Consider the following 13,770-nt stretch of genomic DNA (forward strand, 5'->3'; position numbering starts at 1 on the left):
CTGGAACTCACTCTGTAGACCAGGCTGTCCTCAAACTCAGAAATCTGCCTGCCTCTGCCTCCTGACTGCTGGGATTAAAGGTTTGCACCACCACCACCCAGATGTTTTTAATTTTTGAAGTCTTTATATTTATTTCGAGTGCATATGTATGTGTGCATATATATGAAGGTGTCACATGTGTCAGAACACAAGTTATAGCATGTATGTGAAGGTCAGAGGACAACCTGGAGCAATTGTTTCCTCCTATCCTGTGATTCCCAGGGATTAGACTCCGGTTGAGACTTTTAGCTTTTTTATTTTATTTTATTTCTTGTGGTGAATGTCTGTAAATTTAGCATTCTAACAGTTCCTAGGGGCTGGAGAGATGGCTCAATGGTTAAGAGCACTGACTGTTCTGCCAAAGGTCCTGAGTTCAAATCCCAGCAACCACATGGTGACTCACTGGCATTGGGCTGAGTGTGTAGTCATATGACTCTCTCTTTCCAGAACTTTTATGTCCTCTTAAGCAATAGGTGCCCTTCTCTGTTCTTTGTCTCTTGCTAACTTCTCATACACTGCTCTGAAACTTTACATATTAGACTGCACATAGCAATGGACTCACAACATGTGTCCTGCATACCTTTTTTTTTTTTTTTACTCTACATGATTTATTTTGTTTTGTTTGGATTTTTAAAATATTGTACCTCAGTATTGCCCAAATTGGACTCAAACTTCTGGATTCAGACAATCCACCTGCTTCAGCCTCTTGAGTAACAGGGACTAGAGACATGCACTGTTAGGTTCAGCCATGCCCTCCTCTTTGCCTTTGCAAAGCAGCTCTGGCTTTGCCTCTCTGAGCATGTGTCATGGCAGAACAGAGTTCTGGGAGCTACAAGTCCTGAGAGTTAGTGACCTCTGGGGACCCTAGACCTTTTCCCCAACAAGTTTCTTCACTCTCAGCCACACAGCCCAATACCCGTGAGCTGCGAGGAGCTCACAGAGGAGTCAAGTCTCCTGACTAAGACACTGAAATGCAATGTAAGCTCTCCCATCTTCAAAGCAGGCCAACAGGTGAGTGTTGGGGAGCTCCCTCACAAGGGCCCGAGCTGGCAAACAGGGAGAAGACCCTGCTTCTGGGGAAGGAGCAGGTGGTTGGCCAAGGAGGACAGTGTACAGAGCTGCTTTGCATATCTGAGCCTGGATTGGGGATGAGACAAACTTGAGACTGGGTTATGCATTTTATGACTTTGCACAGCTTCAGTGCCAGAGACCTAGGAAGCATTTACTCCGTGGTCACCGTGGGGCTAGTGACCTAGCTTGGTACTACTCAGGCCACCCCTGAGACACCTCCATCTTCTCTCGCCTCTGCTTCCTTCCCTGCCAGGTGAGCCTCCAGGTGATGTTTAACACTCTACTCAACAGCTCCTGGGGAGATTTTGTTGAGCTGAATGGCACTGTGCACTGGTGAGCAGACCCATCCACATGCCTGTGCTGGGGTTACACTGCTGGGAAGCCTGGCCAGGCTCTGTTAAGTGTCTCTCCACCTTGTCCCGTGCAGTGAGAATGAGAATGCAAGCCTCCAGGAGGACAACTCAGCCACCACCCGCATTCCTGTCCTGTACCCTGTCAACATCCTTACTGAGGAGTAAGTGCCACTGAGCGCAATTCCGCAACCCTTCCACCAGTGCCTTCCATCTGGGTGTCTTTGCCACCCAGGCTCCCCGACCACCGCCATCCCTCTTCCTTCTTGGACATCTCAGGTTTGATCAGAACACATCCCAGCATTACAACAGGCTTTAGAGTTCCAAAGTCGGAGACCCTTTTAAGAGCTGTCTGAATCAATCGGGTCAGCGGTCACCCATGGAGAAGCAGGCTGTTGGCTGCTTGGTCGCAGGCTCTTTCTGAAGCTTCCCTTATTCCTATAATAAGCTTCATCACTTTGCATGGTGCTAATGATGAAGATAGGTTCAGAGAAAGTTGTCTTTTGCCTAGGGCTGTGCAATTAAGATGGAGTAACTCAGGTTTGTCTCATTCCAAAACACTTGGCCGTGTGCAGGTATGCTAAGTTCCATGGACTCAAAGTGCTGGAAAAGAAGGAAGGAACATTTCTAGAGTGACTTTGCCCTCCAGCCCCTTAGCATCTAGTCTGAGCAGACTCATACCGATGGAGTCAGTGCTGTCGGCATGCAATGGGCACAGTGGGACTCAGGGGTATCAAGGGGTTCTAGTTGGGTGTTCTGGTTACTACATAGAGCACAGTGGCCTTTGAAGCTGGCTCTATGTGGTGAGGACAGAGCCTATGTCTGAGCTCAAGTCTCCAGGGCTTCTGAACATTGTTAGGCAGGATGGCATTGATATGAAATATCAGGGCTGTTGGAGAGATGGAAGGCTCATGGAGAAAGTTGACCTTGGACTTCCATCTCGAGGCACTGGGATGAGGCTGGGAGGGAGACAGCAGGCAGAACATAATAAGCAAAGGCCAGGAGGCGGGACTTGAGAGTGGGGAAGCCAGCGGGCAGCCTCCAACACTGGCAGTCTGTGCAAAAGGACAGTGGGAAGAGTTGGTGTGATCAGGTGAGCTGCAGGCACCTGGAACTAGTGGAAGTCAGAGGATAGTGTGTTGCGTGTAATTTTAAAAACATGCTCCTGCCTTTGCCTGCGGACCATGGCCTACACTCTGGCCCCTCCCGGCTTAGCTCTGAGATTGGCTGCTGCCAGCCCCGCTCCAGGCTTGCCAGGGGGCTGATGTGCTCCACTGGCTCACTCTCAGGTTCTCTTTTGTTCCTCCTGGCTTAACTTCACCACACAGCCAAGTGGCGAAGTTAAGCTTCTCTCTCTCTCTCTGCCCACCTTTGCTCCGTGGATGAAAAACACTCAAGACAGCTTTATTGCTTTAGGATTTGCCTGCTAGCACAATTGCTAAGCAAAGAATCTTCTGTCCTAAACTTATCATCTAACCTGTATCAGCCAGCCTCCACCAACCTCCTTGGCTATCCGCCAGTGGTGGAAGCCGCTGGATCTAGTTTCCCCAAGATCTTACATGATTGTTTTGCATTTCTCCTTCCAAAGTCTGGCTGAAAAGCTCTTCCCTTTCTCTGCGCCTCTTTTTCCTCCTGGGACCCAGAAGTCCCACCTGTCCCCTCTGCCCAGCAAGTAGCTTCCTTTATTGACCTTTATTGATCTCCTTTGTTGTTCAAATCAAGAACCAATTAGGAAGCCAGACTTTAGTACCAGCACCTCCCCCTACAATAGTGCAGGTGGGAAGATCATCATTTAGACAATGAGCTGAGTTGACACACTAATGAGGGTGGCATGTAGTAGTGAGGACACAGCTCCCAAGGTGTAGCCCTAACTCCAGACCTGCAGACCTGTCCTGTACTGGCCTTAGTTCAAAGGTCTACATGAGGAGGTACCTCTGAGGGCCCAGCACGGTGCTGGAGGCCCAGAGGATTCTTGCGGTCTGGACTGCATGCCTTCAACCTTCCATCTCTGCATGTCTCTCTCCACAGCCAGGAGAACTCCACACTCTATATCAGTTTCACTCCTAAAGGTCCGAAGACCCAACAAGTCCAGCATATCTACAAGGTATAAGCTTCCATAAGGAAGGGTCCTCAAAGCCACACACTTTCTTTTATTTTTTAAATTTTATTTATTTATTTTATATGTATGGGTATTTTGACTATATGTATCTCTACGTACCACTTGCCTGCTTGGTGCCTTCAGAGGCCAGAAGAGGGTGTTGGGTCCCCTGGAACTGGAGTTATAGATGAATGCAAACTGCCATGTAGGTCATTGGAACTGAATCTGAGTCCTTTAGAAGAGCAGCCAGTGCTCTTAACCATACTTGCAAGGAAGCATTAGGACAGGGCCAGATATGGTCTGTCATGATACACTGCTTAGCAAACAACAGGCCCTAGAACTCACCCAGGCAGTGAGTGCCTCAGGGCACACGGGGAGGTTGGTAGCTCCACTCAAGCGCTGTGGTCTCTGCCCTTTCCCAGGTGAGGGTTCAGCCGTCTCCCTATGAGCATGACATGCCCACACTGGAGGCCTTGGTTGGGTTGCCGCAGCCTCACAGTGAGGGCCCCATCACATACACATGGAGTGTACAGACGGTGAGTACCACATAGAAGAGGGCAAAGTGGGCTGGTCCACGGTGGGAAACAACTGCATTGAACTGTGTAGGAAGGCAACGTGGATGTCTGGATTAGACAAGGGTTATCCTGGGGAGGAAAACAAGGATGCCTGTGGGGTAGGAAGTGGCCTCAGACCCACTGGAGACCTCACTTCCAATTCCTAGGATCCCCTTGCCACTTGCCACCGAGAGGACCTGAAGAGGCCATCAGGCGAAGCTGAGGTATGGATGGGTGTGTGAGCTGAGGAATCAGGCTGGAGGTGGGCAGTCAGCCGGGGAGGGTGCCTGGCTGACTGATGTTCTTGACCACAGCAGCCTTGTCTGCCCGGAGTCCAGTTCCGCTGTCCAATTGTCTCCAGGCAGGAGACCCTCATCCACGTGACCGGGACGGTAGAACTCTCCGAGGAAATTAAGGTAGCACATGCCTGTAGTTGCTAGTGAGGATCCATTTGCCTTAGAAGTGGTGGGGATGGGCTTCCTACCTGGGCTCCCTCCATTTTTCTCTTCTTAAGTAAACACCCGGGTTTGCACAGCTGCAAACCAACAGCAGCAAAGCCAAAACAACAACAACAACAACAAAAAGCAAAAACAGGGGCTTGTGAGATGGCTCAGTGGGTAAGAGCACTGACTGTTTTTCCGAAGGTCCTGAGTTCGGATCCCAGCAACCACGTGGTGGCTCACAACCACACATAATGAGATCTGACGCTCTCTTCTGGTGTGGCTGAAGACAGCTACAGTGTATTACACCAGAGCTAGAGGGGCCTGAGTGAGAGTCCTGAGTTCAATTCCCAGCAGCCACTTGATGGCTCACGGCCATCTGTACAGCTACAGTGTCCTCATACACATAAAATAAACAAATAAATCTTAAAAAAAAAAAAAGCAAAAACAAAAGCAAAGGATTTGTTTGACGTTTATAGGGTTGTTTTTGTAGTGAAGGTTTATTTATTCCCCCCCCCTTTTGGTTTTGGTTTTGGAAAACTATTTCTATGCCACCCTGGAAGTCTCTAAATAGACTAGGCTGGCCTAGAACTCACAGAGATTGACCTGTCTCTGCCTCCTGAGGGCTGGGATTAAAGACTAGGTAAACTACCACACTTAGCTTCGCTTTTTTTTTTTTTTTTTTTTGGTTTTTCAAGACAGAGTTTTTCTGTATAGCCCTGGCTGTCCTGGAACTCACTCTGTAGACCAAGCTGGCCTCGAACTCAGAAATCTGCCTGCCTCTGCCTCCCAAGTGCTGGGATTAAAGGCATGCGCCACCACCACCCAGCTTAGCTTTGCTTTTAAGTTAGGGTCTCACTGGGTAGCCAGACTAGCTTGCAACTCACGATCTTTCAACCTTAGCCTTCCAAGAACTGGGGTCAGAGCCAGGTACCACCACACCTGCGTACCAAGGGTAGTTACATGTTCTGTCTAAGAAATTCCCTTCTGACACTGAGGAGTGAGTGACACGTTAGACCACCACAGTAGAGAAATAAGATGAGGCAGAGAATGGGATCCCCTCACCAGGATCTGTTCCCCTCCTTCCCTGTGCAAACGGGCCCAAGTCCAGGGTCTCAGACCGGTTCTGACTGACACTCTGCTCCCTCCACAGGCCTCCTCCACACTCGGCCTTTGCAGCTCACTCTCCGTGTCCTTAAACAGCACCAAGCATTTCCATTTGTATGGCAGTAAAGCCTCGGAGGCCCAGGTATGTACCTCAGAAGCCAAGACCAGGCAGCAGAGAGGTTCAGGAACCCCATGTGCAGCTCATAGAGAGGGAGAAGGGGAGCTTGTCCCAGTCAGACCTTAATTTAATCCAAATTCTTGTGAAGCGGGAGGTCCCACCTCACTGAGAAGCAAGCCGCTCCAGTCATGTCTGAGCTTGTCTGAGACTCAGGCCTAAAGATCAGAACAGTGGCACCTTAGCAGAGAGCCACCAGCATCAGTGAGCGGAGAGCAGTGAGCTCAGAGGCCCGGGGTTCAGGCAACTCAGTGTGGCCAGAGATGGATCTAAATACAGAGAGTGGGCTCTTCGGGGCTTTGAAGGCCCAGCTGAGGCACTTCCTCCTGGGGCCAATGGCAAGTTATGTAAGTCTCAGGGCAGCATGTGGTATGCATGGCCAAGTGACTTGTGAGTACTGAGGGTGACACATCTGTGGGAGAGGGTCTGTGGCCAGAGCCCAGTGCTGTGGTGAGACTGGGAGTGGAGCAGGCACACAGGGGCGTTTAGGGTAGGTGGGCTTTTCCTGCCCTCAGCTAGCTGTCCTTCCCAGGTCCTCATGAAGGTTGATGTGATCTACGAGAAGGAGATGCTTCACCTGTACGTGCTCAGCGGCATTGGGGGGCTGGTGCTACTGTTCCTGATTTTCCTAGCGCTCTACAAGGTAGGAGCTTTCAGATGGTTAAGCTGGGGGCAAAGAAGAAACATTGACATGAACCAGGAGGAGCATACTGACTGAGGAAGTTAAGAGCCAAAACAGGCCTCAGTTCACTCCATCCTTCTACAGATAGGTCTGTAAGACCCTAAGTACAAGTGAGAGAGACTTCCCCATCACTCAGGTTAACACTGGCCCAGCTGGGACTGAAGGAGGAAAGAGAAAGGAGGTACCCATATCCTGAGGACCTTCTGGTAACACATACTGCACTAGGCCCATGAAACAGAGACGTGTAATATATACACGGTCCTCACTCATATGAGGTTCACAGTCAAACTTCAGGACGTGGACAGGAGCAAGCTTAATGAGGGCTAGACCAGGGTCTGTCTACTCTGGATTCTGTAATGAGATGCCAGCTCAGGCTGGTGGGCCATCAAGAAGAGGTGGCATTTGAACTGAAGTTTAGACAAGTAAAAAACAGAGGTGAAGAGGGGCAGAGGACCCATGATCCATGAAAAGTCTCCAGAGTTTCAGAAAAGAAGCCAGGTGCGGTGATATACACCTGCAATCCCAGCACCCAGGGTCAGAGGTAGAATGTCTGCAAGTTCAAGGTCAGCACGGGGTGCCTCAAAAGATAAGGGCGAGGGGCTGCAGAGATGGCTCAGCCGTTAAGAGCGCTGGCTGCCCTTCCAAAGGACCTGGGTTCAATTTTCAGCACCCACATGGCAGCTCACAAGTGTCTGTAACCTCCAAGAGATCCAACACTCTCGCACAGACATTCATGCAGGCAAAATACCAATGTGCATAAAAACAAAAATAAATAACTTTTAAAAAGATAAGGGAGAGGCAGGGAGAGACGAAAGTGGGGTAGAGCCACCCAGCCGACTGGGGCTTGTGTCTCCCACTTCATGCCTTGTCCCGATGTCTTTCTCCCCATGGCTGACATCGGCTCTGCTTCCTCCTTCTGAACTTGGTTAGTTTTCTGCTGTCCCACTGCTCTGTCGTTTATTAACAACATCCCTATTAAGGACTGTGGAGAATCCACACATTTGCATCTACCTAAACCCTGTGACAAAACAGCTGTTTTACAAAAGTGTGTCTCTGCCATGGACCGGGATTTCTCGCGGGGTCCCTGTTCCGTGGGACAAGGGATTCTGGCCAGGTGGGCACAGGATTCGGCTTTGACAAACAGACTACACACGGGTGGTGTAAAATCTGAGTGTATTTCTTTTAAAAATGACATGAGGCTTTTACAATCATTGTAAAAAAGAGAAAATGAAAAATCTGGCAGCTCAACAGTTGAGGTACCTCTGAGGCTATCTAAAACATACTGGGTCTAAAACAGCAGCTATCTCCACTGAACTGGTGCTGCATCCCCCGGGCCCAAGTGCTCTGGGCCCGGGGGACTGCGAGAGATACATTGAATCTGAGTCCTAGCCCATCTAAGTTCTAGTGTTAGTCCTGTATGTGAGTCCAAGTCCTTCTTCTTCCAGTCCTAGTGCTAGACTGAAGTCACTAGGCAAGAGACCCCCACACACCCAGGTCAGCAGGGTCTGGTAGCTAGGTGTGAAGCAGGAGGAAGAGGGGTGGAGCCCTCTCTGTTGAGGTATTCTTATGCTAATTCTCTGGTTAATGCTGGAGGCAGGCAGAGGGGAATCTCGACCTAACACTTTCAGCTAATGTCTTAGAGTGAGAGAAACCTTTCAATTACTCTCTAGTACTTAAAACATTAAACTAGGATAGTTGGAAACATTGGTGAAGGTCAGAAAGCAATGTCTGAATTTTCTCTTGCTAGCTGTAAGAAAATGATATCTTGGTGAGTTCCTAGAACACTAGTATGAGGACATATCTGGGCCACCTCTGAGTTTGGGGTGCCAGGCGACAATGCGGAGGCAGGAGACTGACTTTCCTTGAAGTTTACGCCTCAGATACCGCCTTCATGCAAAGTGTGAGTGGCATGTCTCCACACTTGTCCAAGTATTATGTAGCATTAATTATCAGAGATGGGAACACTGGAACACAAGCACACACACAGTTTTAAGCTTTCGGGAGAGTGTGCACAGCACACATTAAACACTATCCTATTGATTTTTTTAAAAAAGATTTATTTACTTACTTTATGTGTATGAGTATACTGTAGCTGTCTTCAGATACACCAGAAGAGGGCATCAAATCCCATTACAGATGGTTGTGAGCCATCATGTGGTTGCTGGGAATTGAACTCAGGACCTCTGGAAGAGCTGTCAGTGCTCTTAACTCTTAACTCAGCTCTGCTGAGACATCTTGCCAGCTCTTGAGTCTTCCTTTTAGAAGATACTGAGAAACTACCCACCTGAGATCTAAGTGTCAGTGGTAGAACAATTGCAAGCCTGCAGAAAGTCCTGGGTTCCGTTCTTTTTTTTTTTTTTTTTTTTTTTTTTTTTTTTTTTTTTTTTTTTGGTTTTTCAAGACAGGGTTTCTCTGTATAGCCCTGGCTGTCCTGGAACTCACTCTGTAGACCAGGCTGGCCTTGAACTCAGAAATCCACCTGCTTCTGCCTCCCAAGTGCTGGGATTAAGGTGTGCGCCACCATGCCCGGCTGGTTCCATTCTTAGTGCTGAAAAGAACTATCACCTACTTAAATGATTTAGACTTGACATGTATGCATACCTTGTATATGAAGGAGCCCAGGGAGGGTGGTTAGAGAGTCAGATCTCCTGGAATTATGGGAGGTGCTGGGAACGGAACTCAGTTGCTCTGCAAAAGCATTAAACACCCGTTCCGTCTCTCCAAACTGGTTTTGTGTTTTGTTTGTTGTTTTGTTTTCTGAGACAGGCTCAGGGTTGCTTTGATAATTGCTGGAAATGATCTTGAACTCTTGAACCTCCTGCCTCCACCTCCCGAGTGCTCAGAGCACAGGCCTGCACCGTTGCACCTGGCTGTATGCAGTACTGGGAATCAGCTTGTGTGCTAGGCAGATGCTCTGCCAACTCAGCTATAGCATTAGCTTGCATGACATTTTTATTGTTGTTGTCGTTTTGTTTTTTGGAGACACAGTTTTTATGTGTAGTCCTGGCTGTCCTGGAACTCACTCTGTAGACCAGGCTGGCCTCGGACTCAGAGATCTGCCTGCCTCTGCCTTCCGAGTGCTGGTTTTACAGGTGTGCCACCACCACCCAGCTCTATGTGACTTTTTTTTTTTAAAGGAGCATATCAGCATGTTGGCCAAATGGCTAAAACTCAAGATCCTTCTGTCTGTCCTGAATGTTGAGATTATGAGCTTGGACCACCAAGCCTGGCTGAAACATGGCATTCAGACGAGTGTAAAGAATAAATTATCAAACTTAAAACTTTTTTTTTTTTTTTTTTTTTGAGACAAGGTTTCTCTGTGTAGCCTTGGCTGTCCTGGAACTCACTCTGTAGACCAGGCTGGCCTCGAACTCAGAAATCCCCCTGCCTCTGCTTCCCAAGTGCTGGGATTAAAGGCATGTGCCACCACGCCCAGCAAGCTTAAAGCTTTTTAAAGTATTCACAAGATTAAAAAAAAAAAAAACACATTTCTTTACTTTTATTCTTTTTGGGGGGACATAGGGGAGTAATGTCCCACTGGGTAGTCCTGACTGCCTAGAACTCCTGATGTAGGTCAGGCTGGCTCTGACTCCAGAGTGCTGACTTTAAAGGCATGTACCACCGTACCCATGCTTATTTTATTTTATTTTTGTGGGTTGGAAAGTTGACTCGGTGGTTGAGATCTCACAAAGGACAAAGGTTTGATTCACAGAACCCACATGGAGACTCACCACTTCCTCACACGTTAGGCATGCATTTGGTGCACAGATGCATATGCATGCAAAACACTCATACACACAAAATAATAAAAACAAATCTAAATCTTAAAACTCTTGTTATTGGTGGGGAGTCTGGGGGGCTGTCACAGTGCACAGGTGGGGGTCAGAGGACAACTTTGAGGAGTCTGTCCTCTCCTTCCACTGCGGCTCTCAGACCTACACTCAAGCAATCACGCTTGTGTAGCAAATGCTTTGACCCACTGAACCATCTTATGGCTACTGCTGTTGTTGTTTTGGGTTTTTGTTTTGTTTGTTTTGTTTTTGAGACAGAGTTTCTCTGTGTAACAGAGCCCTGGCTATCCTGGACTCGCTCCATAGACTAGGATGGCCTTGAATTCACAGAGATCCACCTGCCTCTGCCTCCCGAGTGCTGGGATTAGAGGCGTGTACCATCACACCTGGCCTCACTGCTTCTTAAAAAGAAATATTTCTGAGAATCAACCATACAGATATCCTCCTGTGGAGCAGATGCCACCTGACTGCGGTGTGTCCTATTTGTCTGAATAGGATGTGTTTAGATCTTGCAGGGGCAGCTGGTCTCTGGACACCTGCCCACTCTCTGTGTCCTTCTGGGGCACCTGGTCTCTGGACACCTGCCCACTCTCTATGTCCTTCTGGGGCACCTGGTCTCTGGACACCTGCCCACTCTCTGTGTGTTTCTGGCAGGTTGGCTTCTTCAAACGGAACCTGAAGGAGAAGATGGAGGCTGATGGAGGTGTTCCAAATGGAAGCCCTCCAGAAGACACTGACCCTCTGGCAGCACCTGGGGAAGAGACCAAAGATCTGGGCTGTCTAGAGCCTCTCCACGAGAGTGACAAGGACTAAGGCCTGGGTCTGATTCACTGACGGCCCAGGAATAGACTTGAGAGCCCTGGCCCTGACCAGCTTCAGCCTCATGCCACTGTGTATCCTGTCCTTGGCTAGTCACTGGCTGTTCCTGGTCCTCAGTTTCCCCATCTTGAGCATAGAGCTCATTTCTTTTCTTTTGTTTTCTTTTCCTTTTCTTTTTCTTTTTTTTTCTTTTTTTTTCTTTTTTTCGGTTTTTCAAGACAGGATTTCTCTGTATAGTCACGGCTGTCCCGGAACTCACTCTGTAGACCAGGCTGGCCTCGAACTCAGAAATCTGCCCACCTCTGCCTCCCAAGTGCTGGGATTAAAGGTGTGTGCTACCACCACCTGGCTATAGAGCTCATTTCTGTTATCTACAGGTGCCTGGTAAGTAGGCTGAGAGCGGCCAAGAGGGCCATCGGTGAAGCCTGTCTTCTGCTAGCCTACCTTGTTGTCCCCAGAGAAACTGCCATCTCAGGACCCAGTAATGCCCCAGCCCTCCCAACTGCCCTCAGCTGTCCCGACCTCCAGGATCTGCCCCACACTCTCTCCTGCCTTGAGTCTAGCCCGGACTCTGTTGCCAGACAGCAAATCCCATCTGTGTCACTGCATGTCTACTGCAGATGCCTTCTTGAGTCAGAGACAACATTCCTTGATGAGCCTTAGAAGGCCTTATAAAGTCAGGCCCCAGTGGCCTCCCCAGCCTCTGCAGAAGATGACCCACCTCTCTTCCCAGGCTGCAGCCATCCCAGCCTTTCCCAGCGTCTTTCTCCTTCCCGTATTGCTGTATTTGAGCTCAGCCCCTGGAGTGTTTCTGCCTCCTCCTGTCCTGACTAGGTCAGTTTCTGTGCACCTTACACCAGCCTGCCCTGGCCTCTGTCCGCCAGGTTGTATTTATTCTCTCTTTGATGATCTATTTAATTTCTACCTGTCACCGAACTCCTTGAGGTTAGGGTGTGCATCCTGTTCACCTTGGGGCTCTGGTGACACCATAGGCTAGGGAGCCATATAGTAGGTACAGTTTCATTGAGTAGATAAGTGAGGCTCTGGTAGAGAAATAGCTTGGATGGCCCCCTGGCATTGTGCCTTCAAGGTTCTGCCTTTCCAGGCTCCATCACTTCGTGTTAAGCTCTCCAGCTCCAATACAAAGCACACGTGTGGTAGTTTGAGTGAGAAATGTCCCATGTAAGATCAGGCATCTTAGTACTTGGTCCCCGTTGGAGGCTCAGAGAGGTCATGGGGAGGTACAGCCATGCTTGAAGAAGCATGTCATGGGGAAGGGCTGTGAGGGTTTGAAGACTGTCAGTTCACTCTCAGCTTCATGCCTACAGGTGATGTGTTTGTTCTCTCTGCTTCCTGCTATCTTGCCTGCTGCTGGCTGCTGTGTGTCTCTGCCATCAAAGACTCTTAAACTCTCTGGAACCATACACCCAAATAAATGTCCTTGAGTGTGATAGTTGATCATAGCAACAGAAAAAGTAACTAATACAACATGCCTGTGTCTACTTATCCAGTAGGTGTGGGATTCTGTCCAATTCTGATGGTTTTGTGCTAGTGCAGTGTTCCAGCCTGGCTTATTAAAATGAATATATTCCCTCAATGTTGTACCAGAGAGAACCAAAACAATCAGCGCTGCTTCTCTTCTCCTGTATTAGGGTTGGATTTTTGTTTTGTTTTCTCTTGCTGCAATAAAGCAACTTATGGGGAAAGGTGTGTGTGTGCGCTTTACTGAGGGGTGTGTGCACTTTACTGAGGGGTGTGTGCACTTTACTGAGGGGTGTGTGCACTTTACTGATGTGTGTGTGTGCGCTTTACTGAGGTGTCTGTGTGCGCTTTACTGAGGTGTGTGTGCACTTTACTGAGGGGTGTGTGTGCACTTTACTGAGGGGTGTGTGCACGTTACTGAGGTGTATGTGTGTACTTTACTGAGGTGTGTGTGTGCGCTTTACTGAGGTGTGTGTGTGCACTTTACTGAGGTGTGTGTGCAATTTACTGAAGGGTGTGTGCACTTTACTGAGGTATGTGTGTGCACTTTACTGAGGTGTGTGTGCACTTTATTGAGGTATGTGTGCACTTTACTGAGGTGTGTGTGCACTTTACTGAGGTGTGTGTGTGCACTTTACTGAGGGGTGTGTGCACTTTACTGAGGTGTGTGTGCACTTTACTGAAGGGTGTGTGCACTTTACTGAGGTGTGTGTGTACACTTTACTGAAGGGTGTGTGCACTTTACTGAGGTGTGTGTGTGCACTTTACTGAAGGGTGTGTGCACTTTACTGAGGTGTGTGTGTGCACTTTACTGAAGGGTGTGTGTGCTTTACTGAGGTGTGTGTGCACTTTACTAAAGGGTGTGTGCGCTTTACTGAGGTGTGTGTGTGCACTTTACTGAGGGGTGTGTGCACTTTACTGAGGGGTGTGTGCACTTTACTGAGGTATGTGTGTGCACTTTACTGAGGTATGTGTGTGCACTTTACTGAGGTGTGTGTGTGCACTTTACTGAGGTGTGTGTGTGCACTTTACTGAGGTGTGTGTGTGCGCTTTACTGAGGTGTGTGTGTGCACTTTACTGAGGTGTGTGTGCACTTTACTGAAGGGTGTGTGCACTTTACTGAGGTATGTGTGTGCACTTTACTGAGGTGTGTGTGCACTTT

General features: G+C 48.7%; 1 protein-coding gene across 4 annotated transcripts in view; it reads left to right on the plus strand.

The window, feature by feature from the left end:
• Itgal (integrin subunit alpha L) overlaps positions 1–11,337 on the plus strand; it is a 40,903-nt gene extending 29,566 nt beyond the window's left edge. For 2 of the 4 annotated variants that reach the window (XM_031388388.1, XM_031388390.1), the window contains exons 22-31: positions 940–1,050; positions 1,364–1,443; positions 1,538–1,624; positions 3,489–3,564; positions 3,981–4,094; positions 4,280–4,336; positions 4,430–4,528; positions 5,706–5,801; positions 6,367–6,477; positions 10,962–11,337. In XM_031388388.1, the coding sequence (XP_031244248.1) occupies positions 940–1,050; positions 1,364–1,443; positions 1,538–1,624; positions 3,489–3,564; positions 3,981–4,094; positions 4,280–4,336; positions 4,430–4,528; positions 5,706–5,801; positions 6,367–6,477; positions 10,962–11,120 (990 nt within the window). In that variant the 3' untranslated portion in view covers positions 11,121–11,337. Of the gene's footprint in view, positions 1–939; positions 1,051–1,363; positions 1,444–1,537; positions 1,625–3,488; positions 3,565–3,980; positions 4,095–4,279; positions 4,337–4,426; positions 4,529–5,705; positions 5,802–6,366; positions 6,478–10,961 lie in introns of all 4 variants that reach the window. The other 2 variants (XM_031388389.1, XM_031388387.1) reach the window with 1 other exon arrangement.
• Positions 11,338–13,770: the final 2,433 nt, after the last annotated feature.

This window comes from Mastomys coucha, unplaced genomic scaffold (assembly GCF_008632895.1).
Source record: "Mastomys coucha isolate ucsf_1 unplaced genomic scaffold, UCSF_Mcou_1 pScaffold21, whole genome shotgun sequence".
NCBI lineage: Eukaryota > Metazoa > Chordata > Mammalia > Rodentia > Muridae > Mastomys > Mastomys coucha.